At 45.0% G+C, this 17,577-nt stretch overlaps 1 protein-coding gene across 3 annotated transcripts in view; it reads left to right on the top strand.

Annotated features, from left to right (window-relative positions):
• Nucleotides 1-17,577, top strand: part of RAP1GAP2 (RAP1 GTPase activating protein 2) — a 299,431-nt gene that overhangs the window by 102,913 nt on the left and 178,941 nt on the right. For all 3 annotated transcript variants that reach the window (XM_044993837.1, XM_044993829.1, XM_044993830.1), the window contains one exon: nucleotides 308-343. In XM_044993837.1, the coding sequence (XP_044849772.1) occupies nucleotides 321-343 (23 nt within the window). In that variant the 5' untranslated portion in view covers nucleotides 308-320. The remainder of the gene's footprint in view (nucleotides 1-307; nucleotides 344-17,577) is intronic.

The raw sequence follows: 17,577 nt of genomic DNA, 5'->3' as shown, positions 1-17,577 counted from the left end.
AATTAAATACAATCAGCAAACAACTCATGTTGTGTGGGATATTGTGTTACTTGCTTTATGGTGTAATTGAGCAGCACATTCTGTTTTGGGATTTCAATGAGCTGTTCATGGTCAAGGCTTTGCACCAATGAACCTCACTCCGGTCAGATAAATGAAACTTCCGAAGGAGAATGTTGAGATAGGAGACCCAAGGGCTGCTGATAAAATTGATTAAGAACACAAAGTGCATGAGGAAAAAGACATTCTAGACTGTCTAACAGATCAAAAATCCCATTGGATACTTAACACACTCTTTTCTCTTTTTCAGGATTGACAAAAAAATGCTCGCCAGTCTGAAGATCAAGTAAGTAACCAGAATTTTCTGTGATATAAAGCCATATTGGTGTGATACTCCTAAATAGGGGACCATATTTGCAGATCCAGAGAACTTGGGTTTCTGATCAACTAGTTTTCCCTCTGGTTTTCAATCAGTGGACCAGATTCTGCTCTCAGTTACGTTGGTGTAAATTCCAAGCCACTTGGTTAACGTCAGTGGGTTTGCAGTAGTGTAATTCAGATCAGACTCATGCCTGCTGCATAGGCAAGCTTGGAAGAAGCTTACTGACAGGTAAATCTTAGATCAGCAAAAACAGGTTTTATTAGCTAAACAAAGGTGGTCTAAACATTTCCATTCTGGAAAGTTGTATGTCCAACACTAGGGTGTGCGATATTGAGTTAAAAGGCGAGTACCAGCTCTCCTCAACAAACTATTAAGTCAGTTCATTTTTTCAACCACTCCCTTTCCTTTTGATTTATGTCCTCTTCAGTCCATGATCCAGCCTTTTGGTGTATTTTGCACATATGTATAGAATAAGACGTGAAAGTCCTTGATTTGCAAGCATGTGCAAACCGATTCATTTGTTCCCTTTTAATTTCTGGTCAGTAATCTGGGTTTGCTGAGTAGTATGTTCTTATAGTGTATAAGGATTCAGATTGTCACTAACCACTGTCATCCCAGCCAGCCAATCTCACAGTCGTACTGTGCTACACCTACTCCTTTTGAATGGTATTTTACTCCATGAGTAGTCCCATTGATTACAAAGTCCCATTGATTACTGCTTGAAGAGTGATTTGCTACTTATGTGAGTAAAGGTGGCAGAATCTGGCCCTTATTGATTTATCTGAATATGGTTAATTTATTTAGATGTATAGAAATGCTAAAAAATGCCAATCCACATACTCTAGGTCCCTTTGACACTACTTTATAATTAGGGTGACCAGACACCAAATGTGAAAAATCGGGACGGGGGTGGCAGATAATAGAAACCTGTATAAGAAAAAGACCCAAAAATCAGGACTGTCCCGATTTTATAGGGACATCTGGTCACCCTATTTATAATACACCTTGAGTGCAGCTGTACAAGTGAGCCAGGCAACTTCAGCTCCAATCCTTTTCCTGCATTGATTCCCCATCTTTACAGACCCCACGTTTGCAACATGCCCTGATGTTCCTCAGCCCTGGGCTATTTTAGACAAGAGGAGGAGAGCGAATTCCAAAGCTGTAGGCCGCCCCCCTCCCCTTTTTTTTTTGGTAGCTGTTGTTCAGTTACTAATAAAGTACAGTCCTTGCGCGATTAGGATGAAATTGACCTCTGTGCAAAAGGCCCCATCACAAGACATAAGCATGACTTAAATCCCATTGAAGCCCTCAAAACAGGGTTTGAATGAGGCACAGGCTTCTGCACAAGAGTGAATTTTACTTTTAGAAAGGAGTTCAGGGAAAAATGTCCTTAACAATGAGATCCATTAGACTGGTGAAAGGTCTCCAAAAGATAGGAGTGGAAGCCTAGTTATTTGAATGACTTACAGCTGGACAAAGCATTGGAGAATATAGGTTCATAGGGTAAAATCCTGGATCCGCTAATATCCATGGAGCCAGCATCCCATAGACTTTATGGCCAGTAGAGACCATTATGATGATCTAGTCTGATCTCAAAATACTGTGGTCATTAGCTACTGGTGGGTTGGAGGGGAAATGGTTAGGTAAGATGAATAATTGGTCTTTTCCATCTTTGTTATGCTACCCTCCTTTATATAGCAGAGCTATTTTTATGCACAGCCCACTGCTTATTTTTCTTTGAAGTTCAAGGTGATTCATGTACTAAGTGATTATAATAAATACAATTACTGTCTTTTAACTTGGTTTAAGGCAGGTACTGTATAATTTATAAACTGTCAAATTTGCTTTGGGGGAAAATAAAGCAACTGCACTGGCCATCACTGACCTTTCTGGCATAAATCTATTGACGGGTCACTTACACTGTGTGATTTCTACACCTTTACATGCTGTACCACTGAATAAAGTGGGCCTGCTTTTTAAAAAGACGTGCCCCTCAGTGGTTACAGGACGTAGTTGGGTTGCTTAGCTTCTCCAGTGCTTCTATTGCTAGGCACAAGTTCTTTCTTTTAAATTGCATTAGGGATGGGATTTTTCAAAGGTGCACAAATCCCAGGGAACTCCCTTAGGCTGTTTGGAAAATCCCAGTTGAAATGTGAAGGTGTCTAGCGACTTTCTGTACAGCTTCTTGCATTGCATTCAAGATAATCAGCTTAATTATACATGGAAGAACTTGGTCTTGGTCCTGTTATACTGGGGTAAAAATTTGTCTCTCACCCCACGCTGTACCTAGAATCTAGAAATATGAAGGAGGACAATATGTACTCACAGTTTGAGTGCTGCCTTTATAAGACTTGTCTTGGTATTAGTCTTTTTGCATTTTGTTTGCTTTCACTTGTCTGTTGAAAGGACCCAATGGTTCTTAGGCTCTGATCCTTTTTAGGGTGCAGAACCGTGGAAGGTGCAAATGTACGTAAATACAAAAGTACGTGAAATCTGATCTCTCCCTGTGAAATCTGGTCTTTTGTGTGCGTTTGCCCTATACAATACAGATTTCATGAGGGAGACCAGCGTTTCTCAAATTGGGGTTCCTGACGCAAAGGGGAGTTGCGGGGGGGAAGGGGGGGGTGTCACAAGGTTGTTTTAGGGGGTTGCAGTATTGCCACACTTACTTCTGCGCTGTTGCTTTCAGAGCTGGGCAGCTGGAGAGTGGCGGCTGTTGGTCAGGTGCCCAGCTCTGAAGGCAGCACCCCGCCAGCAGCAGCGCAAAAATAAGGGTGGCAATACCATACCATGCCACCCTTACTTCTGCGCTGCCGCCTTCAGAGCTCGCTGGCCAGAGACTAGCGGCTGTTGACTGAGGGCCCAGCACTGCAGGCAGTAGGGCAGAAATAAGGGTGGCAATACCATACCATCCTTACTTCTGCGCTGCTGCTGGCAGAGCTCTGCCTTCAGAGCTGGGCTCCCGGCTAGCAGCTGCCCAACTCTGAAGGCAGCGCTACCGCCAGCAGCAGCGCAAAAGTAAGTGTAGCAGTACCGCAACCTCCCCCATCAATATCCTTGCCCCCTCCCCCAACAACTCCTTTTTGGGTCAATTACAACCCTGTGAAATTCCAGATTTAAATAGCTGAAGTCATGAAATTTATGATTTTTAAAATCCTATGACCGTGAAATTGACCGAAATGGGCCATTAATTTGGTAGGGCCCTAATCATGGCTTTTGGTGTTGAAAAGAGTGGGAACATTAGGGTAACCCAGCTATGGCGACCACAGGTCTTGTAGCCACTGTGTGAGCTAGATCTACTTTGAGCAAAGTTAGATGAGACCATGGTTAGCGTACTGGTGGCTGGTCTGTGATAGCATTTCCCTGAAACTACTAGTGGTGGAGCGTCACTGGTGGGAACAATGTTGGGAAGTCTTACAGAACAGAGGCTAATGGTGACACAGCCATAGAGTGCAACAAAAAGGTGTAAAAGTAGCATTATCAATTTATTTTGTGGATGATGAGTACACAGGGTAAAAGCCTAGTGCTATTACTACGCACATTACAAAATGTATTTCATGGTCCTCTTTTATTATAACTATCCCTGGCCAAATTTGGATCCGCAGCACCATATGGGACACTTGCTTAAGGGCACACATCATCCTTCGCTTCTTGCCTTGACAGACTGTCCAGTCACCCTGGTTAGGTTGACAGCCAGCCACTTCCTCCTGGTAAACTTCTAATGCCTTCTTGGATTTCTGCGTTATGGATAGATTTCATCACGTCCTGGACATTCGCCACCTATGAGTCAGTGATCTAAAGCAAGAACATTCCCTGCTCTAGGCTATTGCTGCTTGTCTTGGCTCTCATTAGAGTTCTTCATCTTGTTCTTGATAGCTAGGATTTGAACGCGATTCCCATCTACCCTCACTACTACGGTGTCCATTTTACTATCGATGAATTGGAGACCATCTCATCTTGGAAAAATAGGAACAGGTTTTGTCTGATAGCTTTGCTGAGTAACACTGACCACCGTTGGCCAGCCCATGAATTCTGCCAGTAAGTTTTGCCTTAGATCCATCCACGGTCATTCCTGTTACTTGTTTAGCCTTAGAGCAGCTACTATTTACATCTCCTTTTAAAATCTAACCATCTCCACAGCTTGGGGCCTGATCCAAATCCAGTTGAAGTCACTGGAAATCTTCCCAGTGTGATTGCTGCATTGTCAGAACTATATTCTGAGAACATTTTGCCAGGGTTTTACTCTAGAGGTTTGTCAGTGAAAGCAAACAGTTGCCTGTCTTCATGTCTGAGGATATTATAAGAGCTATTTGTCTGGGTCCTTTGGCAGCCATCACCAAGACAATGTGACCTTTGCATTTCCAGGGAAGAGCCTCAGGAAACTGACCAAAGAAAGCATCACACTTCACTTAGTAATAACTTGAACTATGAGCTTAGAACAGAAGAACGATGGCCGGAAATACAGGGCCTGAACTGCAAAGGGCTGAGCACCTCCTGCAAAAAACTGAGCACCCACAACTCTTCTGGGTTGCCCAGCACACTGAGTCAGACAGAAGGGAGATGAATTGCCCAGAGGTTTGCCTAACTCATATTGTTTACTCTCTTGTTAAGTATCCCAAATCTGCCAGAGTGAATTGAATCTACCCTAAAACAGCTTTCGCCCATTAGACAGAAACAGAGCATCAGCACCTTTCCTTTGAGCTGGGGCCAGCCCAGCGGTGGCCATCGCATTAGCTCGTGTGAAGTTCATGACCTCAAATCACTAGCTCTGCCTCATTCCCTGAAAAGAGGGTTTTCGATGCACACGGTGATTTCTGTGGACGTTGCCCTTTCTGTCTTGCACAAAGGATGCTGGATACATTTCTGGAGAATGAAGAACTAGTGCTACTGATGGGTTAGTAATAGCAAATACTTATGGTGCACGTATATTGTATTCGATGAAGGCCAAACCTTAAGGCCTTTCCTCAGGTCTTGATCCTGCAGAGGGATCTGATAGCAGTGTGGTCCATGCTTGCAGATTCCATTACAAGATAAGAGTCTCATTCCTTATTCTGGTGATGGGTAGGGCACTGAAGTAAGAGTCAGAAGACCTGGGGTTCTAATCCTGGCGCTGCCATTGGTCTACTGACTGGTCTTGGGCAAGTCACTTAAACTCTCTGTATCTCTGTTTTCCTTCCCACTCTTTGGTTATTCTATCTATTTTCTTATAAGCTGTTTGAGGCAGGGACTGTCTTACTATGTGCACGTACAGTGCCTTGCACAATAGGGCTGCAATCTCAGTGGGTGTCTCTACGCATTACTATAATGCAAGCAATAGTACTCGGGACATGCTCCCACTGAGTTTGTTTATTTAATGGGAAAATATGCCCAAGCCCCTTTGGGAACCTGCTGTTTGAGCCTGCAATGCCCACCATAAATGGCCCAAAAGAAATTCAATGAATGAGCTCATCACTAGAGTTTTTTTCAGAATTAATGGGGAGGTTAAATTGGGTTCCAATGTTTATAGCTTTGAAAAAAAAAAAGATCCCTATGGAATTTTTCTGTGGTGCCAAGAGTGATGTAATTGTTTCTCTTGTGCTGCCTTGTGCAGGATTGTATTTCTAGGGGCTGTGTCAATTGTTTGTTTGCCACTGACTCGGGTTTCTAGAAACAATTCTGCTATGCAAACGTATGTTTAACCTTCTCTACCCCAACACACCGGTCCATTAACAGCGGTACAACACTGGGCGCAAAAGGCTGCGTACGTGCTAACTGTTGATATTATTTTTATTGCACCTGGCCTGTGTTGTAGGCAACACTGCTAGTGATCAAAATATCAGGCCTACCCTGGGCTTCCAGCTAGGTCTGTTGAAACCTCATGGGAATGTGACTGGACGGCAAAGGAAAAGAGTGAAGTAGTCACATGCTTATAGCATTAAGGGTCTGTTTTACAGCTTGGCCAGATGATGATTAAGGGAGATAGGGAAGCCGTGCTGAGCTGTGACTGCATCTACACTGGAGCTGGAAGTATAATTTCCAGCTCAGGTAGACGTACCCTCTGCACTAGCTCAGAGCAAGCTAGCGCACTAAAAATAGCAGTGTAGCTGCAGCTGCACAGGCAGCAGGATGGGCTAGCCCCCCCATGTGCTTAGGTTTTCAAATAGGATTGTACTCAGGGTGTGTAGTCGGTCTGGCTGCCCACCAAGACAGGGCTACTCTGCTATTTTTAGCATTCTCCCTAGATCAAAGCTAGCTCAGGTATACCTAGACATGCTGCAATTGTGCCTCCGGATTGCTGTGTGGACATACACTCCTCATACACAGCGTAAAAGCCAGATGGAGGAGATGGTTAACTGGGGCAAAGGCATATGACTAGGCGTAATTGGGAGTGGTTAGGCTAAAGAAAACTTTAAAGTGAATGACTTGATGTCACAAGGTGCTGAGAACGTTGGCCCTGCCTGCTCCACAGGAATGCAAAGCATTTAAACGTCTGTAATTTTAAATATTAAGCAACAGTAATTGGAAGAACATGAGGCCAGTGGGACTGCTGAGATGCTTTGCTGGTACAGAGCCAGAATGTTCAGCACCATGCAGAATCAAGCTCAGAGTGAATATCAGAAAAATATCCTAAGGGAGGAAGCTGTTAGACTGTGAAACAGCATCACAAGGCGAGTGGTGGACGCTTCCTGAAGCTAGTTACCAAAGACCAACATGGACCAGGCCTCAGAAAACACTGTACGGAACATTAGAGAAGTTTTAGAGAGCAACACTGTGGGCTGGATGGGTCTGTTGAAGGGCTGGTTGGGAAGATTTTTCTTTTTTCCTGTGAAATATTTTAATGAAATTTATTTATTTTTGTTTCATTGACATTTTTCTTTGAAAATATCCAGGTTTTCATACCCCCACAAAACCCCATTTTTCCAGGTTTTCATGTGTGAAAAATGTCAAATTTTTACATTTTTTTCACTGTGAATTTTCAGTGAAAATGGAAATATTTTTGTGAAAATTGGTTCAGTCAGAAAGCCATTTTCTGTCAAAAAATATTTTTTTAATGGAAAATTTCCAAACACCGTTAGTCTTCTCTCTCTCTCTCTTCAGAGACTTAAAAAGTTCAGGTTCCCTCCCCCTGGCTCCCCCTTCTCCCAAAGAGGTAAGTCATCAGGCTGTAAATATTGGATGACAGTTTCAGTTTCCATCATTTTGAAAAATTAGGGCCGGATCCAAAGCCTATGAAAGACAATGGGGATCTTTTCTCACAGACTACAATGAGATCAGCCCCATAATAAATGGAGGCTACCTGCTTCAATTTTCCATTGACCTCTTCTGCTCTTTGTTGGGGTGAGTGTCCTTGGCATGATTCTCTTCTGGATGGACCATCCCATGACGTTCATTCACCGCCATGGGTTGCACAAGTGAAATTTTCATTCTTGTTACTTCTGCTTAGGGTTGGGGTTTATTATGGCAAAGGGCTAGTTATGGTTAACATGCTCCTCATTTCCATTTTGCATTGCTTATCAGCATCACAGCTGTGTATCACTTCTGACTGAACTCCCCCTTTGAAGAAGACCAATATCTGGCATTCTTGTTTCAGAATGCATTTTTAATCACGGCAAAATTATCTGATTGCGTGATATCTTTCTCTCTCTCTGTGTCACATCTATATACACACCCATACGTGGACTCATATGACATAATAGAGACCAGATTGAGAGCCAGAGACCTCTCTTCTTTTTCTGCACTCAGAAATTAGGGGATTGCGCCGCTTTTCTTCTTCTCTGGTGTTATTAGCTTCAATTACGTCAGCAATCCAATTAGCTGTCTGCTGATGGGCTGAAGGAGAGGGTTAGGTCAGCCAGGCTTGTTCCCTCAAACAGCCTGCGGAGATGAATTTCTTGCAAGGAAATTGATTCTGTGCGCCTCTGAAGCTGTCAAGTCATGACAGAGAAATGAAATCGATCACCTCACGGGCGGTAGCTAAGAAATGATATTTTAAGCATTTATGAAATGAAAGCAAAGGTTCATTGAATGATGACTTTTTGGGGGAGATCAGCTGCTGTTAAATCACTGCATTTTTCATTGCTCTCAGCTAATAGCTACTGTTAGAGACAAGCACCCCTTGGTTCACTGACGCCCCAAGAGTGTCTCTGTAGGAATCGTACATGTTGGCTTCTGGAGTGAAACAATTCATTTTAGGGGCTGTTCCTTTTTGCAGGATCACAAGCAACCCAACCCTGGTTTACCAAATGTCTTAGAACATGTCTAAATGCAAAAGTTGTACCACTCTCACAATACCAGCCCCGTCTGTGCTACGGACCCTGTGCCATTCTGGCCATGTTGGCTTAGACACAGCATATGCTGACAGAAGGAGGAATTATACTGGCCCAGTAATATCACGTCCCTGAACAACATTAGCTATGGTGACAAACACTCTTCTGTCAGCATAGTCATGTCTACGGGGGGGAGGGGGTGGTGGTTGCCAGCATATCTGTTATCTAAGAGGTTGATTTCCTCCCCCCCCCCACACTCTTAGCCAACAAAGCTGTGCCAGCGTAACTTTGTAGTGAAGACTAAGCCATAAATATAGTTAAAGCCTCTCAACTCCTTTAATTTGGATGCAGTTAGAGCAGCATAAAGGTGCCTATGTCTAGTTATTTCCATATGGGCAGGGAACTGAGGGACCCTTTCACTGACAGAGCAGAGTCCACACCGGGGACTGTACCACCATAACTAATTTGGGTGAGATATCACACCCTTCACTGACCTAGTTCGACCGATACAAAATCGGTGCATAGACCAGGCCATAGAAACATCCCGTCTGTTTGAAAGGATGAGGATTTTGGATAAACAGCAGGGCAATGTCTGATGGATAAAATTCACCTGTGTGCAGAAAGGCTGCAGAGGCCTTTGCTTGTTCTCTGTATAGGGTTAAATTTCAACTTGTTCAGGGCAGGGCATGATTTTCTCTTCTGTATGAGGACTGTGATGCTCCTGGCAACGAGTCAGGCCTCCCACCTAAAAAATGCAAGTTTTTCACACACAAAAGAGAAAAACCCAACAAAAGCCCTTTCCCCCCCCCCCCCAGTCTGTGTCGCATCCCATAGACTCAAGTCAACTCTCACATTCAAAGCCGCGTTGTGTGACATCCAGCTGACGGGATTCGATGTGACAAATTGTCAGATAAAGGACAAGGTGACTCGCCAGGTCACCGATGTATAAACAAAATAAAAAAAAAACCTTTCCCTGAGATAGTCTAGGCTGTAGATTATTTCCAAGCAAGAAGCCATGACTGTAGACGTGGGGCCGGATCCTCAGCATGTGTAAATGAATGCCAGTAGAGCTAACGCCCAGGCCCTTGGTTCCTAGCGAACCATTACATTGAGCTGTCTGCGATGCAGGAGAGACCATGAGTAGTGTTTGTGCGGCTTCTCCCACAGACGTCTCAGCTAACAATGTAGCGGACCTCTTACCCCGCATTCCTTAATGCAAACCTAGGGCTGTATTGTGGCTTTGGAAGCCATGGTTGTGTAATGAGTGGTAGCGGGGTCTTGTCCCAGGGGACTGCGGAGGAAGTAGGTGCCGAAGCAGTGATTGCTACTCTTTTCTACAGGCACAGCGTGTGCTCTCTTCCCCTCCAGCGTAGCCTCAGACTGCCTGGTGTCCCCTGTCTGGGTTTTCTTGCTGCTGGGATGGCTTCCATCTTGGTTGATACACCGGAGCTAAAAGCATGAGCTAGTGTCCAGACTCGCTTGGTGGGACTGGAACAGACTCCCATCCTCTGCAGATCAGGCACAGAGGGGGACAGGTAGCAGACTCGCCGATGAGTTACACTCTGACTGCTCTCTGCACGTCTACTCAGGCATCTTAACTACCGGGAGTTTAGCTAACCCTGCCCAAAGGGCGAGTAACGGGCTTGTTTGAGCAGCAGCACACAGGGCCGTGTTGGGAGAGCCTGGTTGAAGGATGTGGGTGTTTGGTAGCATGGAGGTACACTGACCCAGCGTGGGTGATATTCATCTCAGTGCACAGGGTCAGTTCAAACCCACGCACCATGTGTGCAGTGTGTAGGCCTCGTCCTGGCTCTCTGCATTGAGGCGGGTTTGGCTCGGTACGTTTTGGTGAACACCCAAAGAAGCTTGTTTAATCCTCACTATTTGTAGCTAATTATTTTCTGAAATGCACAATACTGCTGGTTTGTGGGCAGACTGCCTCATTAAATGTTTTTCTCTAATGTGTGCCCAGCTTGAGCCACATTAGATATTTGTATGAAACTTTAAAAAACACCCTCTATTAAAAATAAATGATTATGGCAGCCTCGTAGCCGGGATGCATTTTTCTGGGCTTAGGCAATTTTTTTCCTCTGCATTTTGCTAATAAAATGACGAGCTGCTTTATGCAAGGCAGGGGTCACTTAGAACATCAATGTTTGTTTCAAAAGTGTGGGAGTGAATGAACATTCAGCAATTGCCGATTTTGGCCCCGATCCTGCAATTGCATCTATGCTGGCAGATCCCAGCCCCCACGGGGAACCTGCTACAGTTAATTGGGGCTCCATGCGAGTACCAGGGTCGCATGCATGGGTCCACTTGCAGGACTGGGGCATTACACACTCAAGCCTTTGGGCCGGGGGCTGTTTGTTACTAATATGTTCAGATGTCACCTTGCAGAATAGGATCCCAACCCCGATTGATCTCTGGGTGCCATGGAGACACAATTAGTACTTAGTAATCAAGTCTCTAACTGGCAGAGTTCACCCACTGTGCAATTCCACAATAAAGCAGTCCTGCTCCTGCTGATATCAAGGAGAGTTTTACTATTCATTTCAATGGGAACCAGATCAGGGCTTAGTGAACATAATGGCCCAAATGTCGGCTTCCTGAAAAAATGGCTGCACATCCTCCACAAACACAGAGCCTGATCAGCGGTGGCAGAAGCTCGCTTTGAATGTGGGGGGTGGGGGGAGGTGGAGCGGACGTGCTTGGCCTGGGAGGGAGGTAGGAGGGTCAGGAATAGTTGGTGGAGTTGGGGCGATGCTGAAATTTGGGGGTGGGTGGGTTTCTACCTGCTCCCTGGCCCAATCCTGGGAGCCGTGGCAGCTGCTGCAGCCCCTCTGGGTCTCACCTCCACCCCCCCGCACGTGTGCATAGTTTACGGGGAATAATGCACAGGCATGGAAACATAGCTCCCCCCTCAATATTTCCATTGCGCGGTGCTAAGCCCCACCCTTCCCACTGGCCCGCCTGCTCCCACTGTCTGTGACCCCCATCCTGTTAACATTTACCACCAAGCTGTAGTGGAACTTCTCATGCCACTTAGCATAGACCAGGGTTTCTCAAACCTCATTGCACCATGAACCCCATCTGACAACAAAAATTACTACACAGCCCCAGGATGGGGGACCGAAGCCTGAGCCCATATAAGTCCTGCTGCCCCAGGGGGAGGGGGAGGGATGAGGAGACAAAGCCCGAGCCCTGCTGCCCCAGGCTGGGGCAGGGGCACAAGGCAGCAGCCCAAAGGCTTCAGCCCCAGGCTGGGGGCCTGTAACCTGAGCCCCGTGACCCAGGGCTGAAGCCTTTGGGCTTTGGCCCCAGGCAGCGGGGCTCAGGCTTCAGCCCCGGACCTCAACAAGTCTAACACCAGCTCTGGCGATCCCATTAAAGTGGGGTTGTGACCCACTTCGGGGTTCCAGCTCACAGTTTGAGACCTGCTGGCGTAGACAATAAGCGTGTGCAGGTTCATGTCCTCATGCTGTGAAAGACGTGGTAAAACACGCCTGGGTCTGCCAGACTCCCTTCTGAAGGCAGCTGTGCTGCTTTCGCATTAATGCCTGACTCCTCGGTGCTTTGCGCTTATGCCTCTTGATGATACTCCCAGCCTATAACCTTGGTCAATGTCGAAATAAATGGGCAGGTGGAGATTGGGTACAAAGCTGCAATAATTGCTTCTGCGTGGGGGCAGAATTCACATGACCTTGCACAAAACATTGGAACAGCAACACAATGCAATTTTGGGTGCTTAGATACTGCAGCAACGGACACCTTAGAAACACCTAAAATAGAAACGGGAGATAGATATTTACTGTATAAATAGAGCTCATGGCTGGTTAATTCTGTAAGTATGCTGTCCGCAGTGCACCATTAAATTAATTAGCCTGGGATCTCATTAAGATCCTGAGCCCAAGACAACTGCTGAGCTAGAGGGGTTCAGAATCAAGTCCTAGGTCAATGTTACTTGTGATACCAGAATATATGCTGTACTTTAGCAGATGTCAGAGGAACCTGATCTTGCTCATTTACTTCAAAGGGCGTTGAGGGTGCTCAGCACGACCCAGGTGGCATGTAACACCTCTCAGGCCCAGAGATGTGTGAAAACAACTGTTAGTGTGACAGATGAATTTCAGGAAGTTGTGGAGTGTGTGTGTGTGTGTGTGTGTGTGTGTGTGGTGGGGGAGAGTCAAACCCTGTTTCGCTGTGGGAGGGTTGGGCCTAATGGTTGTATGGAATGATTCGAGTAATGACACTTCTATTGATATCTCTCAGAAACATGTGGTGCTGTTTCCCTTGTACGTGTGGTTTGCAGAATGCGGTTTGTTCTTGATGCTTGAATGACACAATCATATCCCAGCTCTGTTAAGGACTGTATGGGGCCCATGTGTCTCCCTTTGAATTTTGTTATTTTTTTCATAATTACACATGCAACTAATGAGAGGATTATTTAAGAGTCCGAATAAACTGCACCTTTACCTACATCTTTTATGAATGACTGGAATTCAGGAGCAGGATTAGTTCACTACAGCTAGTTATGTTGGTCCTGGAAAAACATGGAAAGGTCACTTTAAAATTTCTTTTTTTTCCTGATACGGTCAATGAAGGGGGACAATTTGCTCCCACTGCAACAAGTCTTACTCTTTCCCCAGTTCTCTTGTAGTGAGGAAAATTGAGCTCCTTATATCTCCTGCCCCCTTTCCCAGCATGCACTGCTGAAAGCCCTGCCAATTCCATCAGCCCTGGGAACTACAACTCCCAGAATTCCATTAATTTGGGGTTGAAACATGGAAAAGGGCAGTGACAGGCCTATACTTTGTCTTATTGGCCAGAAAAACTTGTTATATTTTTCCAATCCATGTTGTTTTTCAGCCTTGTCCTGGGAAGATAGTGCTGGGAAGGCAGGTCAGACTCCAAGGTCCCAATCAGTTGCTCTGCTTAGACCATCAACTGTGATGTCAATTAGTGCCAAATATTCTAGGGAAACTTGGGTTGTGATCACAAATCCACTTCACCCAGGGCCTACCAGCGGGCAACTTTGTCACAACCGAAGTGGAATGGATTTGAATTGTCCGAGTAAAGGGGAATGGTAATGAGATTTGGAGCCTATCTCCAGGGCCATTCTGTCTTCGAGAGGAGATCCCTTTTGGATTTGGTACAGCATGTAGAATATGAAAGCTTAAGATTAAACTAGCCTATCCTGGTAGTTTTTGTTTTTATTGTTCCCTTAAATAGGAAATTACTAGTCCCCTTTAATGTATCAGGATGATGGGAATAAAAATATGAGTCCTCTTCTTCATGAGAAATCCTTATTTTTATGAGTCATCCCATTGAACTCAATGGGTTCTCTCCCACCTGGGTGGAGTTTCGCTTGGCTAACCTCATGTGAGTGAGAGGAAGATGTGAGAGCAGGATGACTAAGGCTTTGCAGGGTCGGTCTGTTTACTCACGATTAAATATTGTTGCAGGCTCCGCAGATAAAGTTATTGTAATATTTGCTTTGTGAGTCTTCTGCTCTGTGCTACCACAATACTGCATTTTTTGTTGCCTTTGGAGTGTCCATGGGAAATGATTATGTAAATTGCATTAGTAGAACAAGAACTTGAGCGAAGAGTGAAATAGATAGATGTGGGTGAGCTATGTGAAATCCAGCCACTTGAGCTGGACTCACCAACCTGGGACTCGGAAATCAAATCAGCACATACAATTAAGTCTTGTGTACATATATTTAACTACAGTAGTGGCTCAAACTTGAGGCTGCAGGCAAAGAGGACACAGTGCAGGTTGTAGGTTTTGGTACAAAGGTGGCATAATGCACCCCCCCGGCTCCATTTGCTTCCTGTCCCAATTCTGAGGCTGCCATGTGCACAAAGATAAGTTAGAGCAGCTTGAGGGCTGCTCTAGGGTACATCAGCTGTCTATGGGGATTGCTGCAGCATAGGAGCTCCTCAGCCATACTGTCTTTCCTCCAGCTGTATCCCCAACATTGGCAGCAGGGAGCGGGTTGATGTAGGAGCCAGTACATCAGCTCTATGACTCTAGAAGATCCACCTTCGATGGGGTTATGCTGCTGTATTCAGTTACCCCAGCTGCATGGCCAGCATGGTGCAAAACCACCACTACCCTCTTGGTCGTCATTGGGTATTGTACCCAGGAACTCCAGAGCTAAAGCTTGAGCCTCCCCGTCCTGAGCGAAAGGCCTAATGAGGCCAAGATTTAAAAAAAATGATCAGTGATTTTGTATACCTCAGTCTTGGGGTCCCCATTCTGAGATGCCTTTAAAGTGGCTGCATTTTCAGAAAGGGCTGAGTCCCCACCCTCTGAAAGTCGGGCCGTTCAGGTGTTGGGCAACCATATCCCTAGTGCCTTTTGAAAGCCTGTCTCTTGTCTGACAGCTGTTGCTAGACTTGTACCCTCTGAGGCTCAGGCTCAGAGGAGGATCAGTAACAGAGGGTTGTAGCTGCACCCTATGATCTGGCCTGGGACCTGTAAGTAAAAACGCGGCAATTCAGACTAGATCATAGTGTGAACCCGCGATCTGCAGAGCTAACTGTAGTAGTGGGGCATTGTTAAAAAACTGCCCCAAATGAGGAGCCTGCAGACAGCAAGAATCTTGTCTTGCCCTGGTCTGTTATCCTGAGAGATGCGCTGTTATTGTTTGAATTAATAGACTCAGACACACAGGTGGCACCAGAGCTTAAAAGCATTTTTTGTCTCCCTTTTTTTTTTTCTTCTTCTTCTTCCAAATTTGGTTTTCATTAGTTACCATGGTAACCGCGAACATGTCTGGTGAGGGATTTGAACTTAGAGAAAATGAGTAGACATTACGAAGTGGGAGCGCTGGAGAAGAAAAGGCAGATTCATACTGCTGGCGTCTTCGTTAGCAATTTGGTTGGCCTAATTTTATTAAAGTAAGCTTACCTTGAGATGCAATTAGCGAGTGACACTCTGCATGAAGTCAAAGCATAGTCTGGCTGCTGCCTCCTGCTAGCACCCTAGCCACGGATAACCTGTCATATTCCCCATTCAGCCGTCAAAATGCACAGGAAGCTCTGGTGAGTTGTTCTTTTTTAGTGTATTATATTGCGGTGGCCTGCTGTGACACTCTAGAAAGCTTTGGAACTCCGAGAGTTGCTGAGTACACGGTTCCACCATTCCCTTTGTTTTCTGAAGCAGGATTCACAGAGGGCTTAATGATCGCATTGTACAGTTTGCTGTGGATGTTACAGTTCTTCAGGACCCTGGGGTGAGGCCCTTGGGATACTGGAGAAGGGAAGGACTCCTGCATCTGTGTTGCAAGGGGATATTTGCAAAGATTCGGATGGCTTGTTACCTTACAGATCCAGGGAATAAAAGATCTTTTAAGGTTCACCATTGAGGACAGTGATATTTATGGGAGAGAAAAAGGTAGCCTGTGGTCCTTCTTTGTAAATAGGACTTGGAAAATATTTTGCCCTGCACCAAAGTGAATTTTTACATTTGATCTAAGGGCTCGTCTACACTTGAAAGTTAATTTGGATTCAGGTAGGGTGTGAATTTAAAGCGGAGTAGCTATTCCTGACTGACTCCCTGCGTGGGCACTCATATTCTGGAACAACTCCATATGTAGGCAAGTCCTAAAATTGGGCCCTCTGAGAAATCGCAGATTTAGTCTCTGCTGTGCTGTCCATCTCCTTTCACTGCTAGATGGGCAGACCAAAAGCATCCCAAGTCACTAGCAACCAAAAGACGATGCCATCCGCTGACTGCTTTGTGGATTCTGTGAAACAAGTTTGGCAGATCTCAGTAGAGAAGTGTCCACGTCACAAAAATGATTACCAAAGTTGGCACCAATTGCAGTCTCCTGTAATAAGGCAAGGACTGAATGAAGGATTATGGAGACTGAAAAACCAAGAACAGAATGGGGTCATTGGACATAAAATTAGTCTCCTTTAAAATTGCTATGTGAACAGGGAGGCTACACTCTCTTATGGGAAACATTTTAGCACACCGATATTTAATCTGCAAATGCAACTCTGCAAACATCTTGGTGCACAGGGATGGCTCAGAAAGATTTTTACCTTTATGCTTCACATTCTGATCAGTGCAAGAGGTCAGATCTATTAATCTCGCAGGCACATTGCAAAGCCCATCTTTCTCTCTCCTCTAAGCTAGTTGAGATGGGAGAGGGGTGGCCTGAAGTGGATATATTTATGGGCAGTCTCTTTTTTATATTGTGACTTTAAATTTAGGGGATGGGTTCCCAGAGCATTGCATGGGGCCCTATGGTTGTATTTTAAAAATTCAAATCAATAAAATAAGTTAGGGGCCTATGCAGAACTGTACTGCTGGTAATGTAGAGAAGTTCAAAATTCAGATCAAGTTTTAAACTTAAAATTTGGGATGCATGGATTTGGGATTTTGGTACAGACCCATCTCTACTGTGCTCTTCATTGTTTTGTTTTCACCATTTTTTCCTTGACTTTCTCCATTAGTTCTCAGAGGTTAATTGTTTCTGCTCAGGTGCAGTTGCAGTGAGTGATTTGAAATGTGGGTCATCATCTGCTACAGTAATATGTGGAGGTGTGTATGGTTTGTATTGCTTTGCTTTTATGATGCTAATACTTTCCTTAAGTAACTAGAACTCAGTGTCTAGATCCAAACTGATTCCTGGCATGGACCCCTCTACCCTCAATAATACTCTGTCCCTGGGCTTGAGTGTGGACGTTTAGTTTAGTCAAGGGGTTAATTAACTCTTTGCCTGTTGATTCTACAGGGGAGAGTAACCAGAATGGGGAATTTGCTCTTAGCCAAAAGTGGGGTCTAAAGAGAAATCACAGGTATAAAATATAACCCCTGAAGGAAGCCAATTTCTGTTTTTCCTATAAACCATGGAGAACATCTTGCAAAATATTAGTGTGGAAAGGAAGAGCCTTGTACATCAAATTACCAGGAGCATTAATGTGTGTACAAGTGAAA

This window comes from Mauremys mutica, chromosome 19 (genome assembly GCF_020497125.1).
Source record: "Mauremys mutica isolate MM-2020 ecotype Southern chromosome 19, ASM2049712v1, whole genome shotgun sequence".
Taxonomy (NCBI): domain Eukaryota; kingdom Metazoa; phylum Chordata; order Testudines; family Geoemydidae; genus Mauremys; species Mauremys mutica.
Note: the sequence above shows the minus strand (reverse complement) of the source record. Positions and strands in the feature narration are given on the sequence as shown.